Source organism: Neoarius graeffei, chromosome 2 (assembly GCF_027579695.1).
Source record: "Neoarius graeffei isolate fNeoGra1 chromosome 2, fNeoGra1.pri, whole genome shotgun sequence".
In the NCBI taxonomy this organism is placed as follows: domain Eukaryota; kingdom Metazoa; phylum Chordata; class Actinopteri; order Siluriformes; family Ariidae; genus Neoarius; species Neoarius graeffei.
The window spans coordinates 6,142,544-6,162,292 of NC_083570.1; the positions used below are offsets into that span (position 1 = coordinate 6,142,544).

At 41.1% G+C, this 19,749-nt stretch overlaps 3 protein-coding genes across 3 annotated transcripts in view; 2 read left to right on the forward strand and 1 right to left on the reverse strand.

Annotated features, from left to right (window-relative positions):
- Positions 1 to 5,870, reverse strand: part of LOC132878569 (stonustoxin subunit beta-like) — an 82,006-nt gene extending 76,136 nt beyond the window's left edge. The window contains exon 1 of the mRNA XM_060913676.1: positions 5,639 to 5,870. The gene's annotated coding sequence lies outside the window, so the exon portion shown is untranslated. The remainder of the gene's footprint in view (positions 1 to 5,638) is intronic.
- Positions 5,871 to 11,321: 5,451 nt separating this feature from the next.
- On the forward strand, positions 11,322 to 17,086 carry LOC132878056 (E3 ubiquitin/ISG15 ligase TRIM25-like). The gene is made up of 3 exons (XM_060913638.1): positions 11,322 to 12,013; positions 16,524 to 16,619; positions 16,756 to 17,086. The coding sequence occupies exons 1-3, from the start codon at positions 11,414 to 11,416 to the stop codon at positions 17,005 to 17,007; spliced, it is 948 nt and encodes a 315-aa protein (XP_060769621.1). The 5' UTR covers positions 11,322 to 11,413; the 3' UTR covers positions 17,008 to 17,086.
- A 315-nt stretch (positions 17,087 to 17,401) lies between these two features.
- Positions 17,402 to 19,382, forward strand: LOC132868622 (tripartite motif-containing protein 16-like; the record flags this gene model as incomplete). Its single annotated transcript, XM_060901655.1, has 3 exons — position 17,402; positions 17,433 to 17,549; positions 18,826 to 19,382. Coding segments are annotated over 3 exons (651 nt in total), but the record flags the coding sequence as incomplete, so codon positions are not given.
- Positions 19,383 to 19,749: the final 367 nt, after the last annotated feature.

The following is a 19,749-nucleotide window of genomic DNA, read 5'->3' on the forward strand; positions in this document are numbered from 1 at the left end:
ACAGCGTCCCTGATTTCCATAAAGAACTTCAAATTTTGATTCGTCTGACCACAGAACAGTTTTCCACTTTGCCACAGTCCATTTTAAATGAGCCTTGGCCCAGAGAAGACGTCTGCGCTTCTGGATCATGTTTAGATACGGCTTCTTCTTTGAACTATAGAGTTTTAGCTGGCAACGGCGGATGGCACGGTGAATTGTGTTCACAGATAATGTTCTCTGGAAATATTCCTCAGCCCATTTTGTGATTTCCAATACAGAAGCATGCCTGTATGTGATGCAGTGCCGTCTAAGGGCCCAAAGATCACGGGCACCCAGTATGGTTTTCCGGCCTTGACCCTTACGCACAGAGATTCTTCCAGATTCTCTGAATCTTTTGATGATATTATGCACTGTAGATGATGATATGTTCAAACCCTTTGCAATTTTACACTGTCGAACTCCTTTCTGATATTGCTCCACTATTTGTTGGCGCAGAATTAGGGGGATTGGTGATCCTCTTCCCATCTTTACTTCTGAGAGCCGCTGCCACTCCAAGATGCTCTTTTTATACCCAGTCATGTTAATGACCTATTGCCAATTGACCTAATGAGTTGCAATTTGGTCCTCCAGCTGTTCCTTTTTTGTACCTTTAACTTTTACAGCCTCTTATTGCCCCTGTCCCAACTTTTTTGAGATGTGTTGCTGTCATGAAATTTCAAATGAGCCAATATTTGGCATGAAATTTCAAAAGGTCTCACTTTCGACATTTGATATGCTGTCTATGTTCTATTGTGAATACAATATCAGTTTTTGAGATTTGTAAATTATTGCATTCCATTTTTATTTACAATATGTACTTTGTCCCAACTTTTTTGGAATCGGGGTTGTAGAAACACTAATAATTTGCAGCTGCACTACTGTCAGAGCTGCTGTTATAGGGAATTAACCAACACCTTCAGACCAGAACTCTGCAGCACTCAGTACAGGATACTATACATTAATGATTCATTATTGTTGATCAGAAAACCTGACAACTGATTCAGGAGCCCACAGAGTAAACCCAGCGTATAGAGGCTGAGTGAATGTGGTGTGGACTCTGTGGAGGAGCTTCATCCTGTCAGAGACGCTGTAGAAGGACAGAGTTCCTGCACTGTGATCCACGTACACTCCTATTCTGGAAGGTGATGGAACTCCGAACTCGGTCTTAATGTTGTTGTGATAGAAATGAAGAGGAGGAGTCCGAGAACACACCAGACTCCATGACTGATCGTTGTACCCAAATATGGTCCGTCTGGGCTGCTCTTTTTTTTTGGTCCCTTTATATGAGACTGAGATGTACACACATCCCTCACTGCTCCTTTCCACCTCCCAGTAACTGCGTCCACACACACTCTCCTTACACAACACCTGAGCGATGGAGGTAAACCTCTCAGGGTGACAAGGGAACAGCTTCTCTTTATAACTGCATCTCACCGCTCTGTCCTTCTCACACAGACGGAGGGAACCATGTGCTGTGTTGGGATCCAGAGTCAGATAACAGAAATCTGAAAGAAAAGAGATGTTGCGCAATAAAGTTTATCGTGTATTAAACACTGGGGTACAATGAGTCATAATTAAACCAGTTATTCATTAGTGCCTAATATTGACACTCTCTCACACCCTCAGTTTCTTACACATTACATCAGAGAGAGAGAGAGAAAGAGCAAGAGATTGCACAATTCGATGATATTCCTTGTAGAATTGGTCGTATTCAAATTAGCATGGAAGGAGAGCTTCCTGAAGTATAGAAAAGCTCTTAGTGCTGCAAGATCAACGTATCTCTCCACCCTAATCGAAGATAACAAAAATAATCTTAGATTCCTTTTTAATACTGTAGCAAAATTAACTAAGAAAAAGACCACTACAGACACACACGCACCTGCAATATGCAGCAGCAACAACTTCATGAATTTTTTCAATCACAAAATTGAAAATATCCAACAAAAAAATTCAAACTACTCATTTAAGCCCAGACAACTTAAATAACCCAGTCATTAACAATATAACTGTATCAGCTCAGCAATTAGAATGTTTTACTCCCCTTCAAGAAATCAAATTAATTTCATTAATTTCCACATCAAAATCTTCTTCTTGTGTACTAGATACCTTACCTACACGTCTCTTCAAACAGATAATACCAGAAGCAATTTAACCTCTTCTAGAAATAATCAATTCTTCCCTTAGTATTGGCTACATACGCAAGTCCTTTAAACTTGCAGTTATCAACCCCCTGATTTAAAAACCTGACCTCGACCCCTGTCAGCCCAATGAAAGGCCATTAGCAAACCTCCCCTTTATCTCCAAGATCCTAGAAAAAGCTATGGCACAGCAGTTATGCTCATATTTACATAGGAATAACAACCATGAAATGTATCAGTCGATTTAGACCTCATCATAGCACAGAGACAGCACTGGTTAAAGTAGTAAATGACCTGCTGTTGGCATCTGGTCTGGACTGTGTCTCGCTGCTTGTGTTGCTTGACCTTAGTGCAGACTTTGACACTACTGATCATTCCATTTTCCTGGATAGACTAGAAAATGTTGTGGGAGTTAAGGGAACGGCCCTCTCCTGGCTCAGCTCTTATTTAACTGATCGCTATCAGTTTCTTGATGGATATGGTGATTTTTCTATGCATGCTGAGGTAAACTTTGGTGTTCCACAAGGTTCTGTCTTAGGTCCACTGCTTTTTTCTTTATATATGTTACCTCTTGGTGATATTATTCGTAAGCATGGTATTAATTTCCACTGTTATGCTGATGACACACAGTTGTAAGTTTCTGCAAAGCCAGCTGAGACACATCAGCTTAATAGAATTGAGGAATGTGTAAAGGACATTAGACACTGGATGCTTATTAACTTCCTTCTGCTTAATTCTGACAAGACACAAGTACTTGTACTAGGAACACATGCAGCTAGAAGTAAGTTTTCTGATTACACAGTAACTCTGGATGACCTTTCTGTTTCTGTTTCTTCATGTGCAGCAGTAAAAGACCTCAGTGTGATCATCGACTCCAGTCTTTCATTTGAAACTCATAATGATAACATTAGCCAGATAGCTTTCTTTCATCTCAGAAATATCGCTAAGATAAGAAATTTAATGTCACTAAGATGCAGAAAAACTAGTTCATGCTTTTGTTACCTCCAGGTTGGATGACTGTAATGCCTTACTGTCTGGATGTTCCAATAAGTGCATAAACAAGCTCCAGTTAGTTCAAAATGCAGCAACAATGGTCCTTACTAGAACTAGAAGATATGACCCCATCACCCCTGTCTTATCCACACTGCATTGACTCCCAATCAAATTTTGTATTGATTATACAATACTACTATTGACCTTTAAAGCACTGAATGGTCTTGTGCCACAGTACCTGAACAAACTTCTGGTCCTTTATGACCCGCCATGCCTACTTAGATCAGGTGCAGGTTATTTGTTGGTACCTCATATAGTGAAGGCAACATCAGGGGGCAGGGCCTTTTCTTACAAAGCCCCACAGTTATAGAACAACCTTCCAAGTAGTGTTCAGGACTCAGACACAGTCTCAGTGTTTAAGTCTAGGCTGAAAATATATCTTTTCAGTCAAGATAGTTTTTTATTTGGTAAAGGAGTAACTCTGGTGAGTCCTCAGGCATAGAGTGTTTTGGTAAACTGGGATATATGGATGTTGTCAGTCCCCCACTCTCTCAGGTTTGTTGATGGTGGAATGGCTGCTGCTTTATGTCCCAGGGCTCCCTCATGCCTGTGTTACCTTCTGGCTCTCCCTTTTAGTTATGCTGTCATAGTGTTGCCAGAGTCCCTGCTTGCACTCAGCGCAAAATGTATACTGTTCTTATTCATTAGGTGACACTGGGCATACCTCACAACCTTTGTTCTCTCTCTCTCTCTTCTGTCTGTCTCTCTCTGTTGAGTTACATGTCGATCCTGAGAAACCAGTGATGCTGACCTCTTCTGCTCCTCGGACCTGCCTGATCCATCCTGATGCCCTACTTCTGGCTGGAGTCTCATCACATCACTCCTGTGGAGGACGGTCCCATATGGACAGTCGAAAGTCATACTTAGAAGATGCTCTGGACACTTACAGTAATACATTTATGTCTGAGAACTGCAGTTGACTTGCTAACTTTAGGACTGCAGTTGTCTTGAACAGTTTTGCACTCAAGTTTCCATCAATGAACAGTTGATAACTTCAACAAAACAGACTTCGTGTGAAAACTATAATGAAGTTCTTGGTTACACAGTTATAATTTCTGGCTCTGTAGGACACAGTTATGGAAGAGAGTTATTTATAATCATGCTATCAGTTATCAGCCAAATGAGGATGGGTTCCCTTTTGAGTCTGGTTCCTCGAAGGGTTTCTTCCTCGTGTCGCCTGAGGGAGTTTTTCCTTGTAAACATCGCCACAGGCTTGCTCATTGGGGATAAATTAGGGATAAAATTAGCTCATGTGGTGGCACGGTGGTACAGCACTGTCGCCTCACAGTAAGAAGGTTCTGGGTTCAAGCCCAGTGCCTGACGGGGGCCTTTATGTGTGGAGCTTGCATGTCCTCTTGGTGCTCCATGCAGGTTAGGCGAATTGGTGGCTCTAAATTGACCATAGGTGTGAGTGCGAATGGTTGTTTGTCTCTATGTGTCAGCCCTGCAATGATCTGGTGAATTGTCCAGGGTGTACCCAACCTTTCACCCATAGTCAGCTAGGATAGGCTCCAGCTTGCCCATGACGCTGCACAGGAAAAGCGGCTACAGATAATGGATGGATGGATTAGCTCATGGTCAAAGTCTTTAATTTTCTGTAAAGCTGCTTTGTGGCAATGTCTGTTATTAAAAGTGCGATACAAATAAACTTGACTTGATTCTTGTATAAACTTCAGGAAAGAAAATGACTAGAATGTTATTAACCTTCATATACATTCATGGATCAAACATATCGAACTTCACCAGCGCTGTGCTGTCAGTGACACTCAACATGACACCTCCATTCTTCACTTCTCTTAATTGTGGAAGGAAACGTCTCCAAAAACAACATATGTTCTTAATGCTCTGGCAGCACTGTGTGTGTGTGTGTGTGTGTGTATGTGTGTGTGTGTGTGAGAGAGAGAGAGAGAGAGAGAGAGAGAGAAATATGCATACATACATTTTAGAAAATCTTCTCGAGTCTTCAGCTCTGAAGGTAAATTCATCCAAACTGCTGTGACGGAGAGAAAATGGAGGTGGAATAATATACAATGATCAGAGTGTGATTTTAGGAAACAAGATGTTTGAATTTATGAATATTGGCAAAATAAATTATCTTAATATGACTGATGAATTGTATAAGTGCAATATCTTTCAGATGGTAGCTGCGACAATGTTAAGTTCAGATAAGTACAATAAATCTTTTATGTATATGTGTGGATTTATAACATTTTACTTCCTCTCACCATATGAAGGGATTTTGTTGAATTGATTTTTCATCTCTGAGAGATAATTCCTCACTCCATCAAATGAAACATGTTGATGGACAGTAATGATGGATGAGTTGCCACGTCCAGAAGAGACACCGAGAGACTGGAAACGGAGTGGTGTACGAGATGGACGAATAGTCTCAGACCACAGTGCAAGTGATATCAGACAGTGAGTGTTACCTGGAGGAAATGGATGTGATCGTGTGTGTGTGTGAAAGCTGCTCCAGCTCAGTGACTCTCCTCTGAAGATCAGCAATCTCCTGCTCCAGTTGCTCCAGGAGTCGTTCAGCTCGACTCAGTTCAGCCTTCTCCTGATCTCTGATCAGCTCCGTCACCTCCCAGCGCTTTTTCTCCATGGAGCTGATCAGCTCAGTAAAGATCCTCTCACTGTCCTCCACTGCTGTCTGTGCACTGAGCTGTTAGGACACACACACACACACACACACACCCAAGATTTAAAGCTCATCTATCATTCCCTCTCTTACTGGGACTGTAAATGACTCGTTGTCCATGTTGTGTGTGTTTCTAGGAGCAGCTCTGTCTCTGCTCACTGCTCACCTTTATAGTGTTCACAGCCTGTTTCAGCTCCTGCACCTTCTTCTGCTTCTCCTGGATTCTCTGCTGGGATTTCATCTGCTCCTCCTTCAACTTTAACTCACTCTGACAAGAATGAACGAAATGATGTTACATCCTGAGTTAAATACTAACTTTACTAACTGTAAAGTGTTCACTCAAAGACAGGTCGAAGGTGGCAGATTATTAACTGCAATTCAAGTTAAAGATCATCCATATCCTGGCTCTCTCTGAGTGAGGTCAAAGGTACTCAGGATGTGCTTGTAAAGCTGCTCACATCTACAGGATACATGGAACATATTTATTATTTATAATCAATTGAAGTCATGACATTTTTACACCATATAACCTGAGTAAAGCAGGATTAGAAACAAAATGTCGAAGGATTCAGTCTGAAACCATTTCTCCTTCTCACCTGTTCTTTGTCTGATGCACCTGACTCGTTGTTGTGTTCACAAAAACAGGATGAGACTTCAGTCTTCTTCAGTTTCTCCACCACTTCATCCAGCATGTTGTTTCTGCGTAGAACAGGCCTTGTAGTGAAAGTGTCTCTGCACTGAGGACAGCTGTAGACGCCATTCTGATCCTCCTGATCCCAGCAGTCATTAATACACACCTTACAGAAACTGTGACCACAGGGGATAGCCACCGGATCCTTCAGGAGATCCAGACACACTGGACACATGAACTGGTCCTGAGCTACTGAAATACTGGCCTCGGCCATTTTTCCAGACAGTGACACATACAGTAGAGATCGGAATTGTGTGCTTTGAAATGAGCGTCCTGCTGCACTGCGAGATATGATATCACAGAGCCAGAGTGGGTGGAGCTTTAAAAAGAGTAGGAGTGCATACTGTCAAAGGGGTGTGGCTGTGTGACAGTGTGTGCGCGCAGAAGCTTCAATCTCATTTTATACACCTGCTACTTTTTAATAAATCAAAGATGGTAAAGTGGTAAATTCATGATGGCGTGGATTATTTTTGTGTAACCTCACAGTCTGCTGTGTTATTCCTCAGGATAATTAAATAATATTGCCTGGCGTTGAGTGGTATATCAGATATATTCCATTCAGCTAGCATGATAATGAATGAGTCAAAGACGAGTAGCAGAATGGAATATATCTGATAGACCACAAAAAAGCCAGTCAATATTATTATTATTATTATTATTATTATTATTATTATTATTATACATTCCTTCCGGGTGTTCAACGCGTCTTTTTCAAAATTCTCTCAAAATCTTCTGTATTTAACAACGCAATCGTCGAAGCTATGTTTGTTCACAAATTGTCACAGTTGCTCGCTCGCTAGCATGGAAGTTTTACGTCTCCGACTTGTGACATCATGTTGCCTTGACAACCATGCAATATCTTAAAGCATATTCAACGCTCATTCTCCATTTGGTAGAGTGACGTAATACACGTAGGATAAGCGATACGCTAACAATATTGCATGCTACCAAACCGAATGAATGAAACCCGCTAGAAGGGAATAGAACACGTTTTTATTCCATCGAAAAAGTCTCCTGTATGTATAATAATATTTAATATTATTAGAGCCAATAAGATCATTTTCATAATTGTGTGCGCGCTGCTCTGACTGACATTCGGTACCAAAGTATCATCTCCCACAATTCCTCTTTTACCACAGCAATTTGCCAACAATTACAAATTTCGCATCATGGTTTTTTATCCATTTATAGTTACATTAACAGTCGTTCCCTCACCAGCCTGCCTATTATCCTTCTCTTAAAGTTAATAAGACAAAAAAAAATCATGTTGTAACCAAGAAACTGCGAAGCATAAACTCCTCTGTCCTGAAGGTGTCACAAAACTTCACCTCTGACTGTTACACTGGAGACTCCTTCCAGAAATGCTAAATGAACATCTCCCTTCAGTTACGAAAACATCACCGTATAAAAGATTTTTAAAATCGGTTTACGTCTCGCGTCCGTCGTAGAAATCCCTGTGAACAAGCTGGTACTATGAAAACCATAAATTCGAACGAGTGCATTAATATACGCCTGCAAAACTTTCAGAGAAAATTAATCAGTATTTTCTGGCCAATCAGAAACCAGAATGCAACAATTCAATACAAACATTCAATACTAGGTCTAACTAACAAACAAACAAATTAACTATTCATGCACATCTGGAGTTAAATCGAGTTTGGTCATGGGAGTGGTTGGTCCTCCTCTCAGCCCAGCCAGGTAGACTTGAAGTCTCGGTTTCGTTACTCTGTCCGTCTCTCTTCATCTGGCAGGCGGCTTCTTTTGGAAGGAACGTCTGCGTGGTGTTGTGTCTCCTCATGTGGCTCAGGTCAGTCTGCGTCGAGTGGGTTACCTTATGGCGCAGGTTCGCCTTGGAGTGCATTCAACAAAATATCATGTTAAACTTATTTCGGGGCTTTTCGGACAGCTTGAGCGTAATCTAATCATGCCAGTGTATTTCAGGTGGAGCTGCTTACCAGTTTGATGGCTTTCCATCTCAGCTCCCACTCGTTCCACTCGTAAGATCTGACGATGTTGCTCTCCAGCAGGTGTGTGTCCGTCTGTGTGCTGCTCTCACTTTTGCTGATGGGTTTCACCAACAATTTCTCACCTGACTGCATCTGTGAAGACAAACTTTCTAAGAAACGCTGCTTTGCACTGGCTCACCGCATTGTTGTTGATTATTTTCTTGTCACTCTCAGGCTCACAGATGAGATGGACAAGGATGCGATTGCAGTTGAGTGGTTTTAATGTGCAGAGTGTGTGTGGAGTCTTCTTACGCAGCAACTGATTGGATCAGTATGTTGGATCAGTATGTTGGTGCTGGATCAGCCATATTTGTAGGCTAAGAGCGTTCATGGGGAATGGAGTTTGTGGTGGAGATCAGCGAGTAGGTCAAGGATGGGAAGGAGAAGACGCAAGTAAGTCACACGTCCATGATACCTGAGAGTACGGAGTGACGCTGGCAAACTGCTGATGAAGCTCGAGCAGCTGGATCAGCTCTGGGGATCTCTTCGCTCTTTCCACGATCAGTTCGATGTACTCGTCTGCATTTGAGGCGAACTGATATGCGGCCTGCTTGGAGCTGAAGCTGTAATATTTCTCCCTGTGCTTCAGGATGCTGATATTCGGATTGCCTTTGGAAAGGAACAACAGCAGACTGAGCTTCAGAAATATGGACATCTGCCTTAAAGCGTGTCCTTTATTAATTATATTTAAAAGTCAGTACACTCACATCATTCGAAGTCTTCAAATATTTTCAAATGATCAAATGCATTCAAGAGTGACGTTGCTTTTTTGCATTTCATCCACTTTAAGGCAGTGAGAATTTTCTACAAGATGTTTTTTGAACACAGTGAAAATAGGCTTTACTTTTTTCCATTTTGAGCAGTGAATGAAATATTTCAAGAGCAATAGTAAATTATTCATAACATAGTCCGCTTGTGAATCCTTCAGACTCGTCCCAAATGTTATGTTGTCCAGGGTAAGTGTGTCCTGTAGCTGGATTTTAGAAGAAAGCCAGTCCAAAAAGTCCTCCCAAAATGTTTTTGTGTAAATACATTGAAAGAAAAGATGGTCCGTAGTTTCAATATCTGATTCACAGAAAATATAGTTGTTATCAATACTGTCAATATTGAACCTCATTCTTAGCATTCCACTGGATGGATAAATCTCATTCAAAATCTTAACATGCGCTTCCTTCACCTTTGGACTTACAGGAAATTTTAGATATTGGGTCCTCCATTTTTTAACCTCTACTTCAGAGAACTTCTGAAAGATGGAATTTCTATTTGAACGTATTGGGTACAGATTATTATTCAAATGATTATGTAGGATTTTGTTTGGTATCTCTTTGTTAAGAAAGTCTTGTTCCATGATGTAGAGTATTGGAAGGTTAGGAGGAGGCAAACTCTCAGGATCAATGTTTTGTACAAGTTGTTTGACTGGTTGAGGAATTGCTTTGCATATTTTCTTAAATTCAGCTTTTTTGCAGGTAATATTATGAATGGAGCAGAAGTTTTCATATAACAGCCAGTTGCCCTGATTATCCATAAGGTGAGATATTAACCAAATACCTTTATCCATCCAGTGTTGCAAAAAGAGAGATTTTCCATGACACAGAACATATCTATTATTCCAAATCGGTGTTTGGTGTGGTGTAAAGTTGTGGTTGTACATAAGTTTCCAGCATAACAGAACCTGCTTGTGAAAGGACGCCAACTTGACTGGTAGTTTTTCTATATTAAAATCACATTTAAGGACAAACTCAATACCTCACATTTTTTTCAAATAAACCTCTGGAAAGACAAAATGAAATATTATTTCTACCTAGCAGAAAAGATTTTAACCATTTTATTTTTAAGACAGCATTTAGACATTCAAAGTCAATTGCTTGTATGCCACCTTCTTTATATTCTTTTATAATTTCCGATTTTTTGATATCGTGAGCTCGTCTTGTGTTAACACTACTAGCAGATTTCTTTCTTCTGCCTTTCAGCACATTCATTTCAGTCTGTTAACAATGTTAAAATGACTCGTGTCAGTGTGGGTTTCCTCCTGGTTCTCCAGTGTTCTCCAACTTCTCAAAGACACATCTAATGACTTATTGAGGCAACTCAGGATCTCTGATCTCAGACATATTCATCTACTGACTTCATTTCCATCTCAACAATCTGTTCATGAAAAAGAATTCTTCATCGACCCAGTATAATGTTCTTGATAAATCATGATGTAAGGAATAAAAGAGGATGAGGCATGCTGCTCCAGGAAACTAATCTGCGATGAGGTGGTGGGATGTGGCCCAACACAAAGTGGATTAGTTTCCACAAACAGCACGTCATGAAGAGTTCAGGCTCTTGTTAAGCCTGGAGCGCTCATACTGAGTGAAATGGAGATTATGTGGAAAAAAAGATCCACTTTTGTGATTTCTATTTGCAATAAACAATGCGAAATCAATAAAATATGGTTTTCCTTCCTGACAGCTGCGTCCTCCTCACTTTTAAAATGGCTCCAACATTCTTTAGGGATGAAGATCACTTTAAAGATGTCACGAGGAAAAAGCTGTTCAAGTGAAACAATTGTAATTTATCAACAAGGCTGAAAGTTGTGCTTGAGGTGTCAGTAGGTGGAAAAGTCCAGAAAATTAAGATCCATTCTGTGAGTCTCATCTCATCTCATTATTAATCCTAATCAGTGCAGCTACATGAGTTATATTTCTGTACTGAAGGGAGATGAAATGGTTAATAGAGGAGTGTTCATGATCTCTCTGTGTTTGTGCTCCTCCTCTATTGCTCTTTCACACACAGAACCAGGAAGTAACTCCTCATTTCAGAGAAAACAAAACTGATCTCTCTCTCTCTCTCTCTCTCTCTCTCTCGGTGTGATTTCAGGAAAATGGCCAAGGCCAGTATTTCAGTAGATCAGCTTTCTGTGGACCAGTTCATGTGTCCAGTGTGTCTGGATCTCCTGAAGGATCCGGTGACTATCCTCTGTGGTCACAGTTTCTGTAAGGTGTGTATTAATGGCTGCTGGGATCAGGAGGATCAGAAGGGCGTCTACAGCTGTCCTCAGTGCAGAGACACTTTCACGACAAGGCCTGTTCTACGCAGAAACAACATGCTGGATGAAGTGGTGGAGAAACTGAAGAAGACTGAAGTCCAAGCTGCTTCTCCTGCTCACTGTTACGCTGGACCTGGAGATGTGGAGTGTGATTTCTGCACCGGGAGAAAACACAAAGCCATCAAGTCCTGTCTGATGTGTTTGGCTTCTTATTGTGAAACTCATCTGAAACCTCATCTCGAACGTCCTGCTTTGAAAAAACACACATTAATTGAAGCCTCAGCAAAACTCCAAGAGAAGATCTGCTCTGAACATGATGAAGTGCTGAAAGTCTACTGTCGTACTGATCAAACCTGCATCTGTTATTTGTGTATGATGGATCATCACAAAGGTCACGACACCGTCACAGTCGCAGCAGAAAGAGCTGAGAAACAGGTGAGAACTAGAAATCTTTCCAGAATTAAATCATCTTAATTATAGTTTCCCATCTAGAAACAGGTGCTTTAGTCAGTGATATGATTTGAACTTTAATTTCAATGTGTGTATCAGGGCTTTACATTAACTTTTTTGCTCACCGGCCACTGTGCCTAGTGGTTTTCCCGAGTCACTAGCCATTCAGCCTTTCCACTAGCCACAATTTTGTTGCCAGGAAATTGCAGTTTTTTTCTTCACCATGATGCGTTAAAGTTCGGAAGATCTAGATTTAATTATGAATGGCAGCGTATAATGTATCTCTACAGTAGCACTCAATACTCAGTGCTGTTAAGGTCGCTCCCTATATGAAAACATGCAACCAGTTGAGACAAAAATATAAACAGAGTATTCTGTTTATTGAACTCAAATTCAAGCCCCTTACAATATGAAATATCGTATAATACGAAAAATAACATTCAATACAACTGAACTGATTCTAATATTAAAAGTCCAATTCAAAACATTTATCACTGAAAAACATTTGATGTTTTGATATGCAAGTATTATGTGTATTATCAAGTATTATTATGTATATTATGTATTATCGGGCGGCACGGTGGTGTAGTGGTTAGCACTGTCGCCTCACAGCAAGAAGGTCCTGGGTTCGAGCCCCAGGGCCGGCGAGGGCCTTTCTGTGCGGAGTTTGCATGTTCTCCCCGTGTCCGTGTGGGTTTCCTCCGGGTGCTCCGGTTTCCCCCACAGTCCAAAGACATGCAGGTTAGGTTAACTGGTGACTCTAAATTGACCGTAGGTGTGAATGTGAGTGTGAATGGTTGTCTGTGTCTATGTGTCAGCCCTGTGATGACCTGGCGACTTGTCCAGGGTGTACCCCGCCTTTCGCCCGTAGTCAGCTGGGATAGGCTCCAGCTTTCCTGCGACCCTGTACTAGGATAAAGCGGCTAGAGATAATGAGATGAGATGAGATGAGATTATGTATTATCTTTTAGTGTGTGTGTGAACATGTGTAGAAAGAGACATTAAATTTCCTCGTTACATTCATCATCAGATGAGTCTGAATGGTCCATGAAAAATGGTCTTCGTGACCTGAGGCTTCCAGCAGGCCATAAGTTGATAGCTGAGGTGAGATCAACTTCTTTCCAATCGCGTGAACGTTTCTAAACAGCAGCTCCATCCTCTCCAGCTCAGCCGACTTCATGACAGCCAGGGACTGAAAGCAATGCTGTCCTGTAGTGAACCAGCCGTCTTCGCCTGTTTTGATTTTATAGTACCGATGTGTGCATTTGACTTTTCGTGGTCCTTTATAGTTTCGAGTTTAAAATTACTGGTGCCTGTCTTTGCCAGACTTTCTACAGTCTTCGCAGTACAGGGTATTTTTGGTTTTGCTATGAACTAGCCAATCTCACCCAAACTTCCATTTGTCATTGAACTGTCTTATCTTCCTATTAGCGTCTTGTTCATCTCCATGGCCGGAGCCAGCTATGAGGCCTCCGCGTTCTGGACCTCGGTCATTTTTAAGAGCTGAAAATACATTTGTACGCTAAATATTCAACTGGATAAAAAATAAAGAATAACATTAAAACGTCTCTGTAAAAAGTGCGTTGATAATTATGTTAAACGTTGATTCTGTCTTCTGTGTTTGTTTGGTGTGCGCGGCTCTGAGACCAAGAACACAAACGCGAATGAGCGCGCGACTCGGCGGAGGAACGCAGTGCAGGAGACACGGGGTTTTCATAGGAACCATCAGTGCACTTTCATCAAGCTGTTCAATTTACATTTTCGAAGCAGCGCAGTTGTAGCCAGATGCACAGCTTGTGAACAGGCAAGGCAGGCAACTGTTTGGGGCCCCCTGGCCCAGGGGCCCCCCAAGAGTCGGGGCCAGAGGGCTTATTTATTTTGATTTTTATTGTTTTTATTGTTCTTTACCATTGTATTTTCACATTTGGAATTGAAAAAAAAAATTGGTTTCATACATTTTTCTTTGGTGTCAGATTATTTATTACATATTGGTGATGAACACTGGTCAGAAGGGCCCCCTGGAAATTTTTTCTTGGGGCCACAACAGACTCTAGAATCGCCTCTGGTTGTAGCCTGCCTTGTTTGTGATTTTAAAAATAAATAATTTGTTAAGCCAAAGCAATAGAGTGGAAAGTTTCAACTTATGTTTGCCTTGGGTAACTTTGCCTAAAACATGGTGGTGTATACTGATTTTTTTTTTCCCAGAATTTTTTTTTTTTGTGTGTGTGTGTGTGTGTGTGTGTAGGTGTAACGGATGCCAGGTTGTTAATGTATCTCAGTTCCATAGGCTACATGGTTAGGGCATCTTTTGTCCTCATTGCTTGGGCCAGATCAAACCATTAAACAAGCTTAAATTATTCTTACTCTTGCCACATACATGATTTTTTTTTCAAAACTGATGATATTCAGTTCAAACACCATTAAGAGTAATTTCAGGAATAGATCTCTTGTGTGGCGTGTAATTCACTCTCTCATTTAAATATGGTGAACATTTTTCGGGGTGCGCTTTGTGCATCACGGACCTCAGTGATTTTAAAAAGCTGCTCCGGCCCTGCGCATCTCTGCCCCTTTTTCCCTGAGCAGCAGGGTTTGAAACTCCAGCTATATGCCGCCACATAGTGCGCTTGTCAGTCATCAGCAACTTTGTTGCTTCGTTCATTAACCGCAGGTTACCGTATCATTGATTTTATCTGAGACGTTCTAAACAATTCTAACATGTTGTGTCAGAATGTTTATGCAGGTGCTCATGGGAGTTGTAGGCGTGTAATATTACATTGCAATGCGTTTATTATATCAGATGCCTTCAGAGAAAACTACAATTAAAATATATTGTCAAACCACAGAATAAACCACCCGCCAAAGTGGCAGGTGAGACTAAAGTTATTACCCGCCAAAGCCGAATTTTACCTGCATTTGGCGGGTGGGCGGGTGCTAATGTAAAGCCCTGGTGTGTCTCAATCAGAAGGATTCTGTAAAAGCTGATTAAAATTGTCTGTGTTCTGGTGAACAGAGTGTTAAATTTATCTTCAGTGATGGTTGTAATCTGGTTCGGGGTGGGTTTCCTGATAACGTTGCCCTTCAGACCAAAAGAGAGAGTTGAGAGACTCTCTTAAGGAATGAACGTTGTCTCTGTATGTGGTTTTCCCGAACTCACTCGTAAGAAGGAGTCTAAAGAGCAACAGGACGAAGAGCGTCTTTGTAGTTTGCGTCCCTGAAGGCAATCATATTGGACATAACTAACAGTGTCCAAGTTAACTAGCTATGTGTAAACATTAGCCGTGGACAAGGCGATGGCAACTTGGCGAGCAAATCCACAGAAAGTCATTTGACTAATCAGAATGTGTAACTATTGCAACGTTATCGCGAGCTCTAAAGCACAGACAACTTCACTGCAAGCTTTCTCTTGGAATAAAATGTTTATATCCCTCAATATGCTTCCGCAGGTTGGGTGGCGAGTTTTTGTAGGCTGTGATGTGCTCCGTTTTAGGCAAACAAAGCAAACATTTAAAATGAAATGACTCTTTATTCCTTTCAGAAAACTGAACCATGGGTTCTAGCTATAGAACCGTGGGTGTGTGCATTCCCCAGAAGAACCGCCTCCTTCCATTCTGCCATCAACTGATCATGTTAAATAATGCTGCGGAGAAATCATTGATCTTGATTTTATCCAGTCTATGGACGTGACGTGACCCGAGTGATTACTGATAGACTGTCTCAGTGTCACCTGCGGAAAAACCAATCACGTTTTAGAAAAGAAAAGAAAAAAACATCCACTTTCAAAGCTGCTTCATAGTAACGAGTAACGAGGACCTTGATAGAAATGTAGTGGAGTAAAAAGTACGTTATTTGTCTTTCAAATGTAGTGAAGTTAAAGTCATAAGTTTCCACAAAAAATACTCAAGTAAAGTACAGATACTCAAAAAATGTACTTAAGTACAGAACTCAAGTAAATGTACTTCGTTACTGTCCACCTCTGAAAATTAACACGATGTACTTGCAATGTAGAAGAAAACTAATTGAACACCACCAGCAGATTCAACACCAGTTTCCCCCGCTGACTGTGAGAGTCCCTCAGAGCCGCATGCGCATTCTGTGGATTTGGCAGCGAGCGAGTCGCTCTTTGTTTTGAACGAGTGCTCCGGGTCTCTCGTAAATTCCGAGCAAACTGAAGGACGACTTGTGCTACGATGCTGTTCGGGAAAACCACGTTAGCTTGATGATGGATCTTAAGAGGTAATTTAAAACTCTCTTGGCCTTAAGAGGCTTTCGGGAAACCCAGCCCAGATCAGTTAGTGAACATTTCTCTCTCTCTCTCTCTCTTTCTCTCTCTCACACACACACACACACACACACACACACACACACACACACACACACACACACACAGAGAACATAACCTTCAGAGCGAAACATGAATGTACTTTGAACTGACATTAATATGGAACCAGTTCGCTCGTACTGTATAAAAAGCTGAATGTATTTTATTTGTCCTCAGAGTGAGTTAAAGGAGGAGCAGATGAAATCCCAGCAGAGAATCCAGGAGAAGCAGAAGAAGATGCAGGAGCTGAAACAGGCTGTGAACACTATAAAGGTGAGCAGTGAGCAGAGACAGAGCTGCTCCTAGAAACACACACAACATGGACAACGAGTCATTTACAGTCCCAGTAAGAGAGGGAATGATAGATGAGCTTTAAATCGTGTGTGTGTCTGTGTGTGTGTCCTAACAGCTCAGTGCACAGACAGCAGTGGAGGACAGTGAGAGGATCTTTACTGAGCTGATCAGCTCCATGGAGAAAAAGCGCTGGGAGGTGACGGAGCTGATCAGAGATCAGGAGAAGGCTGAACTGAGTCGAGCTGAACGACTCCTGGAGCAACTGGAGCAGGAGATTGCTGATCTTCAGAGGAGAGTCACTGAGCTGGAGCAGCTTTCACACACACACGATCACATCCATTTCCTCCAGGTAACACTCACTGTCTGATCTACAGAGCCAGCTGTTCCTCACACACTCTCTAAAACACCTCTCATTAAGGGAACAATAAATGTCCCTGTCTGACATCACAAGTGGGTTTTACATTTCATTTGCTTTCTGTAGGTTTTAGCTTCTGGACGTCGCTCTCCTATATGGGTCAGACCAGACTTTCGCACATCCAGTGTCACTGTCCATCAACATCTCTCATTTGATGGAGTGAGGAATTCTCTCTCAGATCTGAAAAAGAGACTCGAGGAATTCTGTGAGGAGGAATTCAACAAAATCCCTCCACATGGTAAGAGGAGCTGTTCCTGCTGGAGAAACACAGTGATGTGTTATTTCTTAGCGATGCTCCTGCTTTCTTTTCTGCAGACACTTTATTCACCCGACACTTTGAACTAAAACACTGATTTAAAATGAATAAACTGACTGGATCACTTTAAACTCTTTCCATCTTTTACACAAACTCGTTTCTATTTTTCTCTCCACAGCTGCAGCAGTTCAGATCATTTCAGAACCAGAACCACAGAGCAGAGAAGAGTTTCTGAAATGTACATCTAACACACACACACACACACACACTTCTAGGCCTGTCACAATAACAAATTTTGTTGGACGATATATTGTCTCAGAAATTATTGCGATAAACTATATTATTCTTGACATCTTTTCAAGACAATTTTATGCCACTAGTAAAATAATAATGATGATGCAAATACACCCTTTCATAGAACAGTAAACTTTTTAATTAAGTCAACTTATTCAATTCAACAGTGGAACGTAAACAATAAATATAAATAAATAAGCTAAAGAAATAAAACAACAATCAAACAAATCCACTCACAACAAAAACAATAAATAAAATACAATTTATGGCTCTTAAAAATTGCACTGAAGTGAATATTAACTTGGCACAGGGTAATAAAAAGACATTCTTTTCTTCACAGGCAACATTCTGCCAATCCAGTTTCTCAAAGATTAGTACCCAGATCAACAAAAAGTGCAAAGTAACAACGTATTGCCAGCTGTCATTTGGATAAAAGTCACAACAATTAGAACGAGATAACATGTAGGCAAGGGCGTAGGTTTGGTATTAACATTGGTGGGGGCAAAAACCCAATGCCAACCCCCAGTGGTGCCAACTTCAGGTCAACATTAGAGGGTCACAATATTTTGCTCTGTTGTGTTCCACCAAAAGAGTCTCCATCATCTCTCCAAAGGCCAGACTTTTAACATTTGAAGTTCAGAACTGTAGTAATTCATGAATAATAATAATAATAATAATAATATGAAATCCATTTGATTAACTGCAAATCTTGCATGTGATGATGAACTCATTCTACCAATTTGCAAATGTGTTTTCCAAGCGAATACCGCACTGACTGTTGGGAGGGTGTATGTTCCTTTCCCTCATAAATGGAAATAAAACCCATCCGGAGCCTTAAACACTGCGTTCCATGAGGCTGGCAGGGGGAGTCGCTCTCTTCTGTGGGATCTTTAACTAGTTTTAGAATGCTAGTTTAAGCTGATATGTGATTGATCTAACGGTAAAACAGCACGAGGGCTCGAGAACTTCGACAGGTTACAATTTTACTTGGCAACAGAATGTATCTGAATCCTGATTGGTTGTTGTATCTGAATTCTGATTGGTTGTTGTTATTATTGCCCTTTTGTTGTGTTCTTGAGCCCAGAGTGGGGGGAGGGGGGAGTGTCAGGGTTCTACAGAGAAAAGTTTTCACTGCAACCGAACTGCTGTTTTCGTGACCATGCCCCCAGCGCGGATATTCATGTTCACATTGTTCAGTTTGTTTTTCTCTTTTATTTTAGATTTCTGTTATCTGACTCTGGATCCCAACACGGCACATCGTCTCCTCATTCTGTCTGAGAAGAACAGAGCGGTGAGATGCAGTGAGAGAGAGCAGCGTTACTCTGATCATCCAGAGAGATTTGATTACTGGTGGCAGGTGTTGTGTAAGGAGAGTGTGTGTGGACGCTGTTACTGGGAGGTGGAGTGGAGCAGTGATGGTGATGTGTTCATATCAGTCTCATATAAAGACATCAGCAGGACAGGACGGCGTGATGAGTGTTGGTTTGGAGGCAACAATCAGTCCTGGAGACTGTGGTGTTCTTCTTCTTCTTCTCTCTCTTTCTGTCACAACAGCATTGAGACTGATCTCAGAGTTCCATCTCCCTCCAAAATAGGAGTGTATGTGGATCACAGTGCAGGAACTCTGTCCTTCTACAGCGTCTCTGACACGATGAAGCTCCTCCACAGAGTCCACACCACATTCACTCAGACTCTATACGCTGGGTTTGGGTTCGACTTGCATTCTACAGTGAGATTGTGTGATCCAGAATAAAAGTGTGTAGTGTTTTCTGTAAAATTCCTGCATGTTGCCACGTTGTTGCTCAGTCGTCTGTTTCACTAGAACACAATCCAGCTGCACAAAAAACACTCATTTTAATATTTAAATTAAAACAGATGAATAATTTAAAATAATTAAAAAGGAAATGTTAAAAATTAACTGTCAGACAAGAAAGTCGTCAAGTTTAAAAAGAAAATGATCTCATGACCTTCGCATTATAAAGTTCTGTTTGTTTCATATTAAGCAGCGTCTCATTAAATAACTAATAAACAGTAATAAAGCCAGAACAGAACAACATTTTAAACCTGTTCAGGTCACACTATATAAAAATAAAACATTAGTTTTGGAATGAATTTGATTTTTCTGCTTGTGTTCTAAGATGTAA